Source organism: Colobus angolensis, unplaced genomic scaffold (genome assembly GCF_000951035.1).
Source record: "Colobus angolensis palliatus isolate OR3802 unplaced genomic scaffold, Cang.pa_1.0 Scaffold89, whole genome shotgun sequence".
NCBI lineage: Eukaryota > Metazoa > Chordata > Mammalia > Primates > Cercopithecidae > Colobus > Colobus angolensis.
This window is the reverse complement of record NW_012122820.1, coordinates 3,435,972-3,454,334: the sequence shown is the minus strand read 5'-3', so window position 1 is coordinate 3,454,334 and position 18,363 is coordinate 3,435,972. Positions and strand designations below refer to the sequence as shown.

The following is an 18,363-nucleotide window of genomic DNA, read 5'->3' as shown; positions in this document are numbered from 1 at the left end:
ACGAATGCACAGATCAACAGCTCTGTCCTGAAATTCCTCCCCCTGCGCTTCCAGGCTGGTGCTGCTGCCTGTTCTCCTAACGTTCCTTTGTCTGTTTTGCTTGCTCGGTCTTATTCTTCTGTGTGTCCATTTCCCAAGATTCAGCTCTTGGTCTTCTGTTTTCTACTTCACTCTGAACAATCCCGTCCTATCACCCTATTGGTGGTTTTCATCCTGGCAACCTCAAACATGTGTGGCCCGCCCATTCAGAGCTGAGCCTCGGACCTCCGTATCTCGTGGTCTCCATGATACTTGCAGGTCACTCCAACTGGGCTCCTGCTTCAGATTTCACTTCCGCCTCATTATCCTCCTCCCTAACTGTGATGGCTCCTTCCTCTTCATTACCTCCACCTGCCTGCCCCTGCTGCCATGAAATACCATGCTGTAGTTCTTTCCTCCCTTCCCTCAACAGGAACCATTTCCTCAGGCCTTCTTACTACATAGCAGTCCTCATCGTGACCTCATCTTATTACATAAGACTTTTAACCCTTAGCTTTAAAGATCCTGGTCACTCACTGTCCCCTCAGACCATCACACTCAGTCTCAGTTCCCATGCTGCTTCTCCCGCCAGGAATGCTGGCAGAGTCTTGGCCCATCATTGTCTGGGTTGGGGTGGGAGGTAGGGAGATGGGGAAAGACCACATTTTATTAGGGGCATATTATAATTCTGGCATGTGACTCAGCATTTTGTATGCACAGAGTACAAATGTGGCTAAACATGGGGATAATAGGGACCATTTCTGCAGCGCTCTCCAGGCTGCAGAGCACGTGCTCTGAGCAAATGACAGATCCACTGGAGACTGCCAGCCTCCATCCGCAGGGGAGTATCCTTCCTAACAGAGCCTCAGGCTCTCCTGAAATGTACTGTCCAGTGACTTCCTGGTGCCAGCTCCCTGGTCCCTCCTGGTATGTGACTTAGACCTGCTCAACAGCCAGAGTTGCAGGGCCTTTGATAATCTCTCTAAGCCTCATCTTGGTGGAAAGATGACAGAAAGGCCTAGAACTGATGGACTTTGAAGTCTTCCTACAGGCCTTTCCTTGACTTGCTGTTTGGGACCTACTTCCAGGAACTCAAGTGCTTGTTTTGTATGATTCCAAAAGAAGAGGTTTGCACTGCTGCTTAAAAATGTAATTAGCGTCGTATTTTAACAACATTTTGACAAGAATTGCTTCCCGACAATGCTGAGAAATCTGCAGTGCAGACTCCCTGGTGCCACTGTCAGAGTGAGTGATACTGAAGCCCCATGCTCCCTGGAAATAGCGGCTGTGAGGGCTGCTCTGGCCTCATCCTCATTCTCCTTCCCCCACACGGGCTCCGAGGCCACGCTCAAGGCCGGCATTGCTGGTTTAGATTCTTTCACAGCTCAGCGCTGTGAAAGGGCTGTGCTCGCCCAGGCTCTCCGTCATTCCACAGATGAGGAGGAGGGGAGATGCTGCCTCCCAGATGGAGCAATTCAGAAATGCATTGTATCTGGGACTGGTCTGACTCAGAGCCTCTGTTTGCAGTTCTTCCAGCGGCCAGGGTGAGTTTACAGTCGTGACACCCCAAGGCAACAGAACAGTAGGTTCCACTGCACTTTTGCTTCCCTTACTGGCAGGATGACAGAGCTTCAGGTAAGGACCCACATGCCGGTCATCTCCCAGCGCATCTTCTCACCTGTCTGCTTCCCTCCCAGGTCACATTTATCAGAATCGAAGGGGTGGCCAGCAGGACTCAGGACCCTAACCTCGCCATCTCTTTGAAGAGGGGTGAAAGGGACTGGAGTGAAAGAAACAGACTTTGGGACCGCCCCCTATACACACCCCCTATATATTTCTCAGATGTGAAGAAAAGTAGCTCAAAACCCAAGAGTCAGTGCCCCCGAAGAAGTGCTGAATTGAAGACGAGCCTTGATTTTAAGACTCACCCCCAGCCAGGGCCATCCTCACCCCAGGGCCCTCTGCTCCCCATCTTGGTTCCCAGCTGAGGTTTGTTTCTGCCACTGGCTCTAATCTCTGCCCTTCCTAGTGATGAGCCAGCCCACTGTGATTTCCAGATGCAGCTTTTCCACCCGTGCTCCAGAAAAAGCCCCAGCCCCTGGGCTCGCCGTGCCTACTCACGCCAGCCTGGCCCCGCAGTTTTCTCCCTCGATGTCACCTCCAGCCACGTTTTCGGTGTTGACGGACTCGGTCTCACTGGTGGGCATGCTCACTGCAAGAGTCAAAGGGAAGCAGAGCAAGGCATTGAGGGTGGGGAGAGGAGGGAACAGAAGAGCATTAGTTTGCAACACGCTCACCGCAAGACCCAGTGCGGGTTGGCAGAAAGAGAGCCTGAGTGCACTGGCTGGCTAATCTGCACGGATCCCCTTGACTGACACGCCTGCTGCTTGTCCAGGGCAGGTTTCGCTGCCAAGAACACTGTAAACTAATGGAAGTATGGGAGGACATCTGGTAATAAGAGCATTTTACCTTACAGGATACATCCTGAAAAAACTGACCATTGAATCTCTCCTCTCCACTCTGTGGACTGGAAGAGGCTTTTCCATTTGCAATTACCACTTGCCATAGAAAGAGGAGCTTTCGTGAAAATACATCATTTTCCTTACTTTATCCCACCCACCATCTCTAAGGGGCTCCATCTCCAAGAACAGGGACCAGCCTGTTTGTAGAAAGGGCGTGCTTGTTGCCTTGAAGAGCTACTGGGTGGACGGAGGCCCCCCCTTTCCGGCAGGCGGTTACTCCCAGGAGCACAACTGAGACAGAGGGCTTGAGGGGAATGGCTGTTCCCAGGGCCATGCACTAAGACTCAAACTAGCCCTGGAACATCAGGAGTGAGGAGCGGAAGTGTGCAGTCCACACGATTATGTTTAATTGTGGTCAGAAGACAGCCTGCAGGGATACTATTTCCCTTTTCAGCCACCCTGACATTCCCATGTCAACAGGTTGACTTGGCTATAAGCCGTTTAATTCAACTTGTCCACCCTCCTCCCAAGGGAGCTGTGGGCTGAATTTCCAGAACGATGGGAGTTTTCTAGCTTAGAACCCAGTTTGGTGGCCTGAAAGAAGTCATTTTTATTATTATTATTTTTTTTCTTCTAAATAAAAGTTTAACTCAAATCATTTTTCTTCACCTTCCATCGCTCTCTTACTATGACACAATGCGTTCCTTAGTTCTGTAACCCTTATTCTTTAGAGTGGCCATCATATGCTTGGTCCTGGTTCTGCTGTTCCTGCAGAATAGAACCCCTCGTCTGCTGAGAAAGCCACCAGCCCTCAGCAGACACAGAATCTGCTGTTAGTGAGGGAGTGGCCTCCGGTGACAAGTCCCCGTGACGCTGCCAGCGCCCAAGAAACACTTCTACTGGTCGTACGGATAATGTTGATGGATGTGGATTTTTCCCGGTTTCCTTTCCTTCAGATTAAGACAAGCCAGGCTGGTGAGAAGAGAATCATTTCAAGCACATGGAAGATACAAAAAGTCCACGACTTACCGTATGTTTGACTGTTGTGTATGAGACCTCTCTGACCTTTTAAATAAAATTGAATTAAAAAAAAATGCAGATGTCATTTCATAGAACTCTAGAGCTAGGTGAGGCTTTAGAAACTGTCTGGCTCTAACTCGTCCTTCCCACTCTGCAGGAGAGGAAAGTGAGGCCAGAGAAGGGATGTGATGCCCGCAGCCACGTGGTGTGTTCGAGGAGGCCCGGGACCAGGGCACAAGTGTCACACCCCCTGCACCATGTTCATCTTGAGTGCCCCAGTCTCAACCACCTCTGTACTCTACACCCTAGGCAAAGACAAGCTTCTTAAAGCCTACTAGGCTCTGGGAGCACCACAGCAGGGGAGTGAGTAGCCAAACAGGGGCACTGAATTCCACAGCATTACACTCACTTTAGTCTGAAGTCTGGAGGGGCTGGTGAGACCAGCCCTTAGGGATAGTTTCAGACCTGGGAGCTGGGAAAACGGACCTTCAGAGCTTGCCAGGGGCCCTGCTCAAACCACACTAAGGAAGCCATAAAATGGAAGCACTCTCAATCTTCCAATCCGTCTTATCTCCAGCCATCTCGGCCCTAAGTTTTTTTTTTTTTAAATTTTAAATTTTTATTTTTTAGCTCTCCACCCTCTGGACATCCTTGCCTGAAGAGCCAGGCCATGTAGAAAAAGTTCTGTGACTTTGTGACACTTGGTTCCCAGAACCTTATGTGTGAGTACAGTGCTGCGGAGGTGGCGGTGCTAGGCTTGGAAAGACAAATGAACTTGGAGGGGCAGGCCTGGGCACTCGAAATAAGGACAGCACCTTCTAAATCGAGGCACTGCCTGTACTGGTTCCAACTGTGCATTCACAGCGTCCTTACTCTAGGCCAGCACTGCCCAAAGGAAGAGCTCCTGGAGGAATAGCTCTGCCGGTTGTCAAACCCACTGACTTTATACATATGAATCAATGATAAGGCAGTGCCTTTGAGGGGGACAGGTTGCCATCCCTTCACAAACACACAGACACACACACACATAGCATATATACGGACACATATATGCACACACAGAGAACTACTATGGCACAAGCCATCAAGATGAGAAACACCTCCCGTTCTGTCTGGTATGCACCCACACACATTTACATACACAGAGCACAGGGGGACATTACCATGGGTTTCTGTGGAGTGCCTAAACCAAGCAAACTTCCCTTTCTTCTGATCAAGCATGCCCGCTGGAGTGCCTCCTTTCACAGACAAGATGGTCAGTGTCAAGAACCAGGAACAAGACATCAACAGAGCACATGCAGTCAGCCACGGGCAAAAGAAAGAAACAAGGAACTCAGCTTTCACATAGAACATCCATTTTTATCACAGAAAATAAAAAAAAAATTCAAAGCAATAAATCAAAACATATAGGAAAACAACAAAATAGAACCAAACCCCCAACTCACATGAATTAACATCACAAAACAAATGATGACCCTGGAGAGAAGGAATTACTCCAGGAGAGAGAGGCTATCTGGCATATCTAATGAAAGACTTTGAGAGGGCTTCCTAGGAGGGGGCTGCCGCTCATCCCTGCTGCTTCCTTAGGGAGCTGTTGCCCTTTGCAGGCTCAAGTGGGGTTACTGCTAAAGTCTAACTGTAGCCCTGGTATCCTCTTCATCCCTACCCAATAGCCAGGTGACTTGTCTCCTCCCTCACATGGGACCACACTGCAAAACTTTCACCTGTAGTGGATTCAAGGGTTTCCTTGCTATTTGCACCCAGATGGAGTCACCCGCAGGTGGAAAAACAACCCATTGACCTAGTTGCTCCTTTGTTCAGTTCAACAATTCATTTCTTTTTATTGATTGATTGATTGATTGATTGAGACAGGGTCTCACTCTGTGGCCCAGGCTGGAGTGCAGTGGCGCAATCTCGGCTCACTCCAAGCTCTGCCTCCCAGGTTCACACCCTTCTCCTGCCTCAGCCTCCCAAGTAGCTGGGACTATAGGTGCCTGCCACCACACTCGGCTCATTTTTTGTATTTTTAGTAGAGACAGGGTTTCACTGTGTTAGTCAGGATGGTCTCGATCTCCTGACCTCGTGATCTGCCCACCTCAGCCTCCCAAAGTGCTGGGATTACAGGCGTGAGCCACCGCGCCCGGCCAATAATTCAATTCTACTCAGCAAAGACCCATCAAAGGCCTAGGGCTCATACCCAAAACATATATGTATCTGCTTTTAATTAGTTTAAATGGGCCAGTAAGTTGTTAAATTACCTGTCAATGGGTGGTCATTTGAGGAAGTTTGTAAATAAGGGAGAAGAATTCTGTGAGTTCTGCTAGGTCTGGGCTACACCTAAAGAGGAGAGTGCTCCAGAAGAGTGTGAAGACACTAGCCACTGCACGGGAGGGTATGAAGACTCCAGCCACTGCACAGGAGAGTATGAAGACACCAGCCACTGCATGGAAGAGTGTCAAGACACCAGTGACTGCACGGGAGAGTGTGAAGACACCAGCCACTGCATGGGAGAGTGTGAAGACACAAGTCACTGCAAGGGAGAGTGTGAAGACACCAGTGACTGCACGGGAGAGTGTGAAGACACCAGCCACTGCATGGGAGAGTGTGAAGACACCAGTGACTGCACGGGACAGTGTGAAGACAACAGCCACTGCATGGGAGTGTGAAGACCCCAGCTACTGCATGGAAGAGTGTGAAGACACCAGCCACTGCATGGGAGAGCGTGAAGACACCAGTCACTGCATGGAAGAGTGTGAAGATACCAGCCACTGTACGGAAGAGTGTGAAGACACCAGCTACTACATGGAAGAGTGTGAAGACACCAGCCACTGCACGGAAGAGTGTGAAGACACCAGTTACTACATGGATGAGTGTGAAGACACTAGCCACTGCACTGGAGAGCATGAAGACACTAATCACTGCATGGGGAAGGGGAAGTTCTGTAGGGACTTGGAGTTCTGGATGTCAAGTGCTTTAGCTAATTGCTCAGATAAAGTTTTCCCATTTCATTTGAAAGAACTGGCATGAGCTGTGCCTCTGTGAGGTCACTATGCAGGGTGCAAAAGGAATTGTGGTTTTTGCATTGTTGGAATTTGCCATTTGGTATTGAAATACGTTCTTAAATAAATTTGGTTATGTTATACTTCATTTTAATGGGCATTTCTCTTTTTTATTTTGTTAATGATGTATTACTTGCTGTTTATTTTATGTTTATTTTAGACTACGGAAATGATGTTAGACAAAGAGCAAATTCGAGTGATTTGGGTCATAAAGCAGTGGAGACAACTTGCAACATCAACAGCTCATTTGGCCCAGGAACTGCTAATGAACGTCCACCGCAGTGGTGGTTCAAAAAGTTTTGCAAAGAAGATGAGGAGCATAATGAAGAAGATGAGGAGCATAATGGCAGGCCATGGGAAGTTGACGACGACCAATGGAGAGCCATCATCGAAGCTGATCCTCTTATAACTACACGAGAAGTTGCTGAATAACTCAATGTCAACCATTCTATGGTTGTTTGGCATTTGAAGCTTATTGAAAGGTGAAAAAGCTCGATAAGTAGGTGCCTCATGAGCTGAGCAAAAAAAAAACCCCCCAAAAACCACATTGTTTTGAAGTGTCATCTTCTCTTATTCTACTCAACAACAACGAACTATTTCTTGATCAAATTGTGATGTGCGAGGAAAAGCCGATTTTATATGACAACCAGCAATGACCAGCTTGGTGGCTGGATGGAGAAGAAGCTCCAAAGCACTTCCCAAAGCCAAACTTCCACCAAAAAAAGTCATGATCACTGTTTAGTGGTCTGCTGTTAGTGTGATTCACTACAGCTTTCTGAATCCCAGTGAAACCATTACATCTAAGAAGCATTCTCAGCAAATCAATGAGATGCATCAAAAACTGCAATGCCTGCAGCTGGCATTGGCCAACAGAAAGGGCCCAATTCTTTTCCACAACAATGCAGGACCACGTGTCGCACAATCAATGCTTTAAAAGTTGAACCAATTGGGCTACAAAGTTTTGCCTCATCTGCCATATTCACCTGACCTCTTGCCATCCAACTACCACTTCTTCGAGCATCTCGACTTTTTGCAGGGAAAATGCTTTTCACAACCAGCAGGATGCAGAAAATGCTTTCCAAGGGTTTGTTGAATCTGGAAGCATGGATTTTTACGTAATAGGAATAAAAATCTTATCTCTTGTTGGCAAAAATGTGTTGATTGTAATGGTTCCTATTTTGATTAATAAAGATCTGTTTGAGCCTAGTTATAATGATTTAAAATTCATGGTCTGAAATCACAATTTCTTTTGCACCAACCTATTATTAATGAGTGGCAGCGAATGCAGGCAGGAAGTCGGTCACCACTCACAGAAGGAAGCATGTGCCCTGCTGAACTCATGAGTGGCCCCATCACCTCCAGGAAAGGCATGAGAGAAGATGCAACCCAAGTCTTAGGTTTTTCTATATTTCATCCTCTTCTCCTAGAATGCAGGTTATACTCAATGGACTCCCTTGGATGTTGCCTGGTAAGGAGAATTTTGGAGACTGGCTAGTGATAGAAAAGGGCCATACCTATTTTTAACCTGAAGGGCTGTGTCTCACACACTCATCTTTAAGGTACAAAGTGTGGAATGAACAGAGACTTCATACCTGGCAGGGTTTTTTGTGTTTTTTTTTTCCACTTCTCCGAAATCCCACATGCAAAAAGCACTGAGAGTTAGGAGCTGAAATGAGCCACTTGGTTCAAGTTTCCCTTCTAGGGAAAGGTATGCCTCAAACAGTCACTAACATGGGACTCTCATAATGAATGGTCTTTTATCTGGAGATGTAGGGGGTAGACGTAGGCTGCCAGTCTCCAAGTTTCTATCTGTGTGGTGGCTGTCTGAGGGGATGAGAGCCCTGCTCAGTGGTGGAGAGTCCAGAACATTGACACCTTCCATGCAGAAGCGTTATTCAGCTTTTGGCTCTGACATCCTAAGTGTCCTATCTTGTCCAGTTTCAGAAGTGACTGTATGATCACTTTATAAACCCGAATTTGACCAGGGCTGGTCTTTCATGGGGGCCAAGTTGGCAATCAGCTGCATGGAAAATGATCTGAAGAGCAACTAAATCATCTCCCTGGATGGTTCACGGAAGTCTCAGATCTTTCTTTTGGGGCATGGCATATATCTAAAGTTCCTTTCTGAAATAAAAATATCTTACCTGGAAGAAGCAATATATGAACACATTAGTGCCTATTAATTTGTGATAGTTTATCCCATAAGCACCTGCAGGAATAAAATGGTAAAATGGTGTTTGAGTTCCTATTATCAAGGGATTACCTAGTGGTATCAAAGCTGATTCCTCAAGGAAAACTTCTAGGAAGCTGAATGTCCAAATTGTTGAAAGTTTAGAATCATGAATGCTGGATACTTATTCAATGGATGAGATGGAAAGCCTGACCCCTCCCTTGGCCATTCAAATGATGAGTTGGTTGGAAACTAAGGGGCACCTTTTCTCTAAAGGCAACCTACTCCAATGTCCTTAGAAGTGAAGCTTGATTGTCTGCTCATCTGCAGGCAATGTCATACTAGCACATCCTTTATAAGGCACAATATGCTTTATCGAATGGATCTGGGAGGGAGAATGCTGGGGAAGAAAGCTAGACAGGAAGCTTGTTTTCCAGTTTTCTAACTTCCCTCTTACCACGTGCTGTGGACCAAATGTGTTTCTCTGGGCTATCCAGTCCTTTGCTTCTGTTGAGAAGACTTCACAAGAAAATGAGATTTCTTTGAAAGTGTAAGATACATCTGCCAGCAGGAGTGGCTGGCCTCTCAGGAGACTTGCTAAGAAAATGCCCAGTCTGTATTCTGGAACTTGGCTGGTAGCTCAAGATGGCTAACATCATTGCATTTTTAGTAATATTATCAACGGCTACAGCAAGCTGTATGGCCAACTTGCCAATAACTGATTACATCCTTTAATTAGTGTCTTCTCCCCCCGACCCCACAAACATATACTCTTGGTGGCCACTCTTGCTTGAACAGTGCTTAGTAGGACTATTTCTATGTCTCCAGACAGGTGCACAGTTATTGTCTTATGGCAACCAATGTCTCCCCGACCGGCTTTGGGAACAGTTGTGTGACTACTGGGGAGATTATAAAAAGTCATTTTCTCCCTGGGATAATCTCTTGAAACTGGAAGCACGCCAGCTGTGCTAGTGGGGGAGGACTAGAGCTAAGCCATTGTGTAGATTGCCCTTCCTTGGTGTCTGGGTTTGCAAACCCTCTGAGGGTTTACTTGCTGAAATTTGGGAATCCTCCATTAAACACCAGGTGGTGCTTTGAAAGTATGGCTGCAGCGATCAGCGGGCCAGCCTTTCCACAGCTGTGGTCAACAGAGAATGGGCAGGCTCAGAGCACACAGGCCCCACTTTTCCCCATAGGAAGTGAGCTCTCTATAAAACGAACGACTCTCCTGACAGTTCCCCACATTGCTGAAAGCAAGTCTCCAAGTAGTGAATCTGCTGCGGGCTGTGCCAGTGTGCAAACACTCATGTTCTCCTTAAAAAGAAATTGGATCTCATTTAGCCACCATGAGGCCAGCACAATGTGTCCAAAGATGACCAAAGTCATCCACATGAATAAAACATGGCTCCAGAAGGGGTTTTGGCAAAGGATTGAGAGTCAAAACCACTTTAGTTTTGATAAAAAAGAAAAAAAGGCACTAAGGTGACAGCAAGAAATCCACGAAGGAAAGAGTGAGGAAAATCTTCTTTGGTGCCCGCTGCTGTAGTCTCATTTCCTTCCTCCCTGGCACATCCTGACTCCCTTCCTTCCCGTCCTGAGACTGGCAGGACAGGGAGGACCATCCTCCTAGGGAGTATCCGGCCTGTTCCTGACGCCCCCGTCTCAGAGCTTTTTATGTGTCATGACTGAGTGAGTGGCACCAGAGCAAAGCTCCACAGGAGAGAACCAGGGATGGATGTGGGGCGAGATGAAACAATCTGCCTCGTTCCGAAACCTTTGGTCACCCAAAATAGCTTTGACTTTGTCCCGGGGATGGAGCTTTGTAATGTCCTGATGTGCCTGTCAGCAGGAGCGGCTGGCCTCTCATGAGATTTGCTAAGAACAATGCCCAGTCTGTATTCCGGAACTTAGCTGGTAGCTCGTTATCCAAGGCCAGAGAGCTCACCAGCCGCTGTCAATCTTACGCCTCCTCCGGGAGGAAGAGGGTTGATGCCTCAGGCCCAGACATCCCAGGCAGTGGCTAGGGGTATCGGGAGCACTGCTTGCCCCACCCAAACTTCTCCAGGGTGGTGGGATGTCATACAAGGCCAACGGCTGAGTCCAGGTCACCAGTCTGCTGGGATCCAGTGTCCAGGCTTCCATGCACTCCAGGATGGAAGTGAGGAATCGACTTTGCCATATACTTGGCCAGGCGCCCATCTTACTACATTTTTTTGCATATGAGTGGCGTAATTTGTATTTATTTTCTCAAAGTACTAATCAGACTTACGGTTAACAAGCAAAAGGATTCCTCATTTCCTACCTCATTGACTCCAATCTGGTATCTAAAACGCCCTGTAATTTGGCTTCATCTTATCTGCTATGAGTTGAGTTATATCCCCTCAGAAATTCAGATGCTGAAGTCCCAGCCCCCAGTACCTCTGAGCGTGGCCATATTTGGAGACAGAGTCTTGGAGGAGGTCATTAGATTAACATGAGGTCATGAGGGTAGGCTGAATCCAGTGTGACTGGATCCTTATGAGCAGAACAACAGTGGCCACCGACAGGTACAGAGGGAAGACGATGTGAAGATGCAGAGACAAGACAGCCACCTGCAAGCCAAAGAGAGGCCTGGGGACTGACCCCTTTTCCCTGGCGACCCTCAGGAGGAACCAAGCCCGCCAGGACCTTGATCTCAGACTTCCAGCCTCTAGACTGACAAAATCGGTTCCTGCTGTTCCAGTCCCTGGGTCTGTGATACGCTGTTAGGCAGCCCTGGCCAACTAAGACACTGTCGGTACCCTCTCATGTCCCAAGACTTCCTGCAGAAACTCCATCCACACTGGGTTGCCCTCCTCACCATCCTTCAACAGGCCGGCTGCCTTCCAACCCCTGGTCTTTCCCATGCACGGGGCCCTACGTCATGCCCTGCCCCTGGAGTGCCTGTCCACCTCCCTGCACGTATTCCAGGGGTCAGCGAACTGCAGCCTGCCCTGTCTTTTTCAGCACAGTCCTCCTGGGACTGCTATGCCCTGGGTGTGCCATCTATCACCGTTCTCACACCACAGCAGTGGAGTGGAGGAACTTCAGCAGAGGCTCTGTGTGGCCTGCAAAGCCTTTGATATTCACTCTCCGGCCCTTTCTAGAAGAAGTTGGCTGACCCCTGATCTATCCAAATTTCATCCCTTCTCAGAGGCCCAGTTCACATCTGTGGCAGCTCCCGGGACCACCTTCCTGCCCACCGAGTCTGCTCTTCTGAGCTCTTGCAACACTGGAGTCTGTGAGAATTTTAAGTAAAAAACTGGATCTGTGTTTTGGTTTCACCCTCTCCCTAGAATAACACTTCATATCATCATGGAGTTTTAAGGGGACTCCTAGGTGCTGGACAGTTGACGTCTGTCCTCAGACCCACTCCCCTCCCCTCTCCCTGGGCCTGGTGCTCCAGGAAGCTGACCTTGCTTCCTGCTTGGGCGGGCCAATGGGCAGCACTAGCAGGACGTCTGTGGCTGGACCCGAGGAGAGAGAGGTGGGGCGTCCACTCCCCAACTCCAGCACACAGGGTGGGTGTAGACTGGCTGCTTCTTGCTGTCCAAGGCCACATGTCTGCCCCATGGCCCTCTCCACATAGCTGCTCTCTGACTCCGAGGATGCCCCTCACTTAGTTCCTCCAGCCTTTACTGGTAGCAGATCCATACAGCTGCTACCCTGGGGTACTTGCTGGCTTCCTTAAACTCTGTCTGCATCTTTATGAAACCCTCCTTAAGTCACCTAGTTTAAGAGTACTTTCTGTTTCCATGGAGACCCTGACCGACATACCCCTACGGCGCAGGCAAGGTAGATATTATCCCCACTGACAAAACAAAGTGTAGTCCCCAAAGGCTGAAGTTAGGTGCCCAAGGGGAGAGCTAGTAAATGGCAGAAGTTGACAGGTCTTGAGTCCAGGCCTTTTTCAGCCCCATCAGGCGACGTTGCTGGAGTGCACATTTGCAGGCTGGACTGCTGCTGAGGGCTGGTGGTGCAGGGGCCTGTAGCAGGGTCGCTCCAGCTCCACAGCCGAACAGAACTGAGCGACCGGGTTGTGCTACTTCCCAGGAATGCAGGAACTGTGGCACGGCACGTTTCACCCGATTTAATTTTCTCTTTCGGAAAACAATAACTTGGAAAGTTATTCTTTATGACTCTTCTACGGTTGGATAGATCAAGCACGCGGCCACATGTATTCTCCAGTGCATAGGTGAAGGGACTCTTCATATGTGTCTGCCCAGTTTGGGGTCTTAGGAGTCTCTAATCCTGTGAGTCCAGGAAAAACAACAAAGACAGTCCTCGCCTTGGCCTTGCCCTAACTAGCTCCAAAACTTTGACAGGTCACAGTAAAACTTTGGTCTCTTACGAGGATAAATTGAACCGGAGGGTAAATTGGGGATTTCTTCTAAGGAAAAGAAAGGAAAGGAAAAGCAAAAGAGAAAAGAAGGTTGTAGAATAAGAGGAAAGAGTAGATGAGAGAAAAAGAGAAGAGAAAAAGAAACATGGTCCCCAGGTCACAGCAGCCTGTGTGGGTTAAAAGGTCCCAGAGAAAGGTGCCATCAGCTTCCAGAACCTTCTCAACAACTCCCTGCCAGCCCAGGCCCAGCTAGGCTTCCTCTGCCTAAGCAATTAAAACCTGGTTGATTTTAAGCCATCAGAAAGTAAATATAAAACAGGATTAAATATTAAGAAGCCAAACAAAGTGGCCTTATTAAAAAGGCACAATAGACGCACGCTCTGCCATCATCATAATTATGATCACTGCTATAAACTGGGAGGAGGCATAAATGCCGCCCTTGATCTGCAGCCATAATCCAAAGAAGAAAGCCAGGGTTATTGTGATCTCAGCAGGCCATAAACATCCTGTGCTCCCAAGCAGAAAATCTCTCTGCACCATTATGGCACCACGGAGTCTGTCAGGCTGCCTTGGTTATTGCTGCTGGGTTGGTGGGGAGGTGGACGGGGCAGGGAGGGGGCAGGGGCAGGAAGTTTAGCTGCACCCAACGAACTTGTAAACTTTGGCACACACCCTCTCCCACCCCCACCCCACCTTCACTAGAGATGGCAGGGCAGCCTGGGACACGCTCAGACCCTTGGGGACCATGGGGAAAACAGACTATCTGACCGCACAGGAGGGCGAGACACTCTAAGGGGAAAACACAGCTTGCCTGCAACCATTAGGGATGGGACAGGGATCTTCTAGACACGCACTGTGGTGGTCTTTCTCTAGAGGCCTCCTTTGGAAACCCAGTTCTCACTACTAAAAGGACGTTAGTAGTGTCCTTTTAAATGCTAAGTGCCACATGCCAGACGGTCACCCACGTGACCTATGATTGGAAAGGGATAGAGAATGATTTGCACCCCCAATCCTCCTCCAACCCGGTTCCATGACACCTAATGGCCATTCCTTGATTTTAAGGCCTGGTCCCCCGAGTGTGCAATAGCGACATCAGCCATTTCTATCTTCATATTAACGATAACAGCTCAGTTTCTCAATCACTCACTACATGCCAGCTACTCTTCCATGCACTTTACATATATTAACTGATGTAACCCTATCAGGGAGGCATTAGATGTCCCCATTTTTTGGATGAGAAAATTGAGGCTTAGAGAATTAAGTCATTTACTCTAAGCAAGCGCCACTAAGATTCAGGATTTGAACCCGGGTATATCTGATGCCAAGTCTATCCTCTAAGCTATAATGTCTATTGATGAAATTATAAAGCCTTTTCCTATCTATCATGAGACAGCAAGGGTAAGAGAGCCCTGAGGATGTGCTGGCATCACTAAGTGGAGGAGGAGGGCAGTGGGTGCAGGTGGTGGTCCTGGGGAAAAGGCACTTATTTTATGATCCTGCCCAGGGCCTCCCTGCTGGCTCCTCTGGGCAGAAGGAGGCAGTCAGCAGGCAGTGTGGTTAGGAGCATGGGCTTGGGGGCCAGGGGCCTGAGTTTGGATCCTGGCTCTGCCACTTGGAGCTATGTGACCTCACTCTTCTGTGGCTCAGTTTCCCCAGTGTAACATGGAGATCTTAATCATAACATCATTGCAGTCAGAAGGGATCTGTACAATTGTAGGCCAGCCCTTCATTTGACTTTTTATTTTTATTTTTTCTGAAACAGAGTCTCACTCTGTTGCCCAGGCTGGAGTGCAGTGACATGATCTTGGCTCACTGCAGCCTCCAGCTCCCAGTCTCAAGTGATCCTCCCACCACAGCCTTGAGAGTAGCTGGGACCACAGGCATGCACCACCATACATGGCTAATTTTTAAATTTTTTCGTAGAGACAAGGTCTCACTATGTTGCCCAGATTGGTCTCGAACTCCTGGCCTCAAGCAATCCTCCCGCATAGCCTTCCAAAATGTTGGGATTACGGGCATGAGCTACTGTGCCCCACCTAGCTCTTCATTGTATAGGTGAGAATGTTAAGGTCCAGAGAGGGTCATTAGCTTGTCCAGAGTTGCATAGGCAGACGGTGGTGGAATTTTGAACCTCTTTCCACCATCAGTGCTGCCTCCCTTTCTCACTCGCCATTGATGCACATCACGGAGAGGCCAGAAGCCCACCCTTGGTCAGAAAAGCATCAGGGATGGACACAGGCCCCAGGCTCCCTCTCCTGTACAGAAGTCAGAGTTTTACTATGGATGAGTTTTGACATTTGCACCCTGTTCCTTGCCGTTCACAAAGCTATGTAGAGCTCACGATTTGCCCTCATTGTTCTCTCGTCTCTTGACCCCATCTTTCCTGCTTCACTGCTTTCTGCTGCTGAAGACCAGGTCAGACTTCCTGCAAGGAGGCTCTACAGGGGCCCAGCATTATCTTGAAGGCCGTGAACAGCCACAGAGGGAGAGCCTTCTTGAGTACGGAGCAAGACTTCCTCAGACAGGTCTCATTTGTGTCTTCCTTTCCAGCAGGCAAATAAATTGCTGCCTTAAATTTCTAGGCTGCCGCCATTGATGACATTTATGTGAAGTGAGTCATTTTAACTCCAACCCCATGGTGTCTCTTCAGCCCCATAATTTCATGAATGAGTTTATGGGCAGCTGTCAGGATATCGATCAGCTTGCCCCGCTACGTGGCATGTCCTTTGCTTTAATTCTTCTCCCAACTCTGCCTGCTGGATGCTTGCAGTTTGTGTTCCTCCTCCTTGCCCTGGTGCAGTCTTTGCTCCATCTGGCTACTTCATGTGTTTTTTTTGTTTTGTTTTGTTTTAGACAGGGTCTTGCTGTCACCCAGGCTGGAGTGTGTTGGCGTGATCACAGTTCGCAGTAGCCTAAATCTCCTGGGTTCAAGTGATCCTCCTGCCTCAGCCTCCCAAGTAGCTAGGATTACAGGCCCACACAACCACACTGACTAATTATTTTGCCTTTTTTTTTTTTTTTTTAATAGAGATGGGGTTTCACTACATTACCCAGACTGGTCTCGAAGTCCTGGGATCAAGCGATCATCCCACCTCGCCCTCCCAAAGTGCTGGGATTATAGGCGTGAGCCACCACGCCCCACCTCTGGTTGCTTTTCCTTTTTCTTTTTTTTTTTTTTGAGACAGGGTCTCGCTCTGTTGCCCAGGCTGGAGTGCAGTGGTGCGATCTTGGCTCACTGCAACCTCCACCTCCCGGGCTCACGCCATTCTCCTATCTCAGCCTCCCGAGTAGCTGGGACTACAGGCGCCGCCACCGCGCCCGACTGATTGTTTGTATTTTTAGTAGAGATGGGGTTTCACCGTGTTAGGCAGGATGCTCTTGATCTCCTGACCTCGTGACCTGTCTGCCTCGGCCTCCCAAAGTGCTGGGATGACAGGCGTGAGCCACCGCACCCGGCTCTGGCTGCTTCAATTACCCACATCTTTTGTAAGAGGTCCTGTGGCTTCATGCATTTCCAGGCTCACTGCTACAGGCAAAGACCCAGGGAGGAAGGGCTTCCCTCTCCCCTGTATCAGGCACACCCCCTTAGGATAGAGGTTCAGTGCTCAGGATCATGTTTAAAGGGGGCAATAATAGAGTTCTTTGATGGGGAAGGGCCAGTACTTCATGTTGTGTCATTTATAGAGAACAGCAGAAAAAAAAAATGGAAAGGTTTAATTTAGACAAGGAGAACCTAAGAGACCTCACCACCACCTTCCAATATCTGAAGTCTTTTTACACGGGAGGAAGACACCGCCTGCCCAGAGTAGTTCTAGAGGGCACTGCACCAAAGAAGGAGAGCTGGAGGGGGAAGATCGTGCCCTAATGGATGAAACGTTTTCCAAATGGCCTGGCTACCTGGAGAGATGAGGACTTGCTCATTAGCAGAAGTTTCCAGGCAAAGCCTGGGTAAGCATTTGCTGAAGGGGTGGGGAACGTGAAGGTTGAGAGGAGATCTCTTAAGATTTCTTTGCCTTGTAAAAAAAAAAAATTGAGCTGTACAAGAAAGAGTGGGTTGACTGGATGAAACAGTAAGTTGTTGGTTGTAAGGGAACTCTCGGCACAGAGAGAGAGGCGCTCGAAGCCCACACGTAATTCTCTCGTCTTCTGGAGGAGTCTTTCTCAGCAGGGACTTCGCCATGTCATATCACTATCACTCAGCACACGGGACCCTTGGCCTGGCTCCCAGGGCCCTGGGTAAATTGCTTTCACTCTAGCCATCGAACCACACCTTCCCTTTCCAGCATTCGCCCTCTGATCCATGCACTCAGCCCTACTCTCTGCCTCCAGAACATGCCACACATGGTTCCTCTTGCTTTGACACCATTGAGAGAGGGCTTAATGCATCCAGGATGCTTGCCGAGAGTTATGTACCTGTGTTGGGGTCTCTGCCCTGCTGCCCTACTCTTGGAATTCCATCCCCACTGCTCCCCCACATGGACAAAAGCCTTCCTACCTACCCTCCAACTCCGACCACCTCCCTGAAGGCTCCTTGACCTACGTGGCATCCTAGAATGGTCCTTTTTCCTGAGGTATTTACTATTTGTGCCAGGTAGCTTGGTGCTCTGACACATATGGTTCTTTGCTCGTTCATTAGAGAGTCCAGCAGCGTGTGCTGTTCAAGCACTCACATGACATCACCTCATTTAATGCTCATAACAACTCGGGGAGACCACTGGGGAAGGCGTCTCCAGCCACAGGTGAAGATGAGGAAACTGAGGCTGCTGAGAGCAGAACTAGGACAGGGGCGCAGGTCTTCTCCAGCCTCTGTTCCCTGCTGCTTCCCCAGCCCTGGTGCCTTTGACATGTGCTTCCGGGACAAGGAAGAGTGAGGCTGCCCTAGCCCCACCTAGCAGACTCTACTAGCCCTTGTATCCTGACTCCCCTGTCCTTTCCTCTCCACCGAAGTGCCCAGAGAGCACACACCTCTGCTGCACCAAGCCGCCTTCCCTGGGAGGGCAGATGGGAGTGCCCCAGGGCAGGAGCATGGCTGGGGACTTGCATTGGAGGCATCGGGGCAACCTGGAAAGACTGGCTGGCACTGGGGCACACACTCCAAATTCAGCTTTCTTTTGTTTCTCCTTCATGCTCAGAGAGGGGTATGAATGAGCATCTTGGGGCCAAGGGACAGGGTGCGTACTGCTTCACTCATTCGATGTTTGATCCATTATTCAGAGCCATTTATCCAGCCACCCACCCATGAGCTCCTTCCTCCCTCCTGGGTTATTTTGGGTA

The 18,363-nt window shown here is 48.9% G+C and overlaps 1 protein-coding gene across 21 annotated transcripts in view; it reads right to left on the bottom strand.

Moving 5' to 3' along the window:
- The window catches only part of CACNA1C (calcium channel, voltage-dependent, L type, alpha 1C subunit), a 659,923-nt gene that overhangs the window by 142,161 nt on the left and 499,399 nt on the right, over nt 1-18,363 (bottom strand). For all 21 annotated transcript variants that reach the window (XM_011931029.1, XM_011931041.1, XM_011931040.1 and 18 more), the window contains exon 10: nt 2,140-2,230. In XM_011931029.1, coding sequence (XP_011786419.1) covers nt 2,140-2,230 — 91 coding nt within the window. The remainder of the gene's footprint in view (nt 1-2,139; nt 2,231-18,363) is intronic.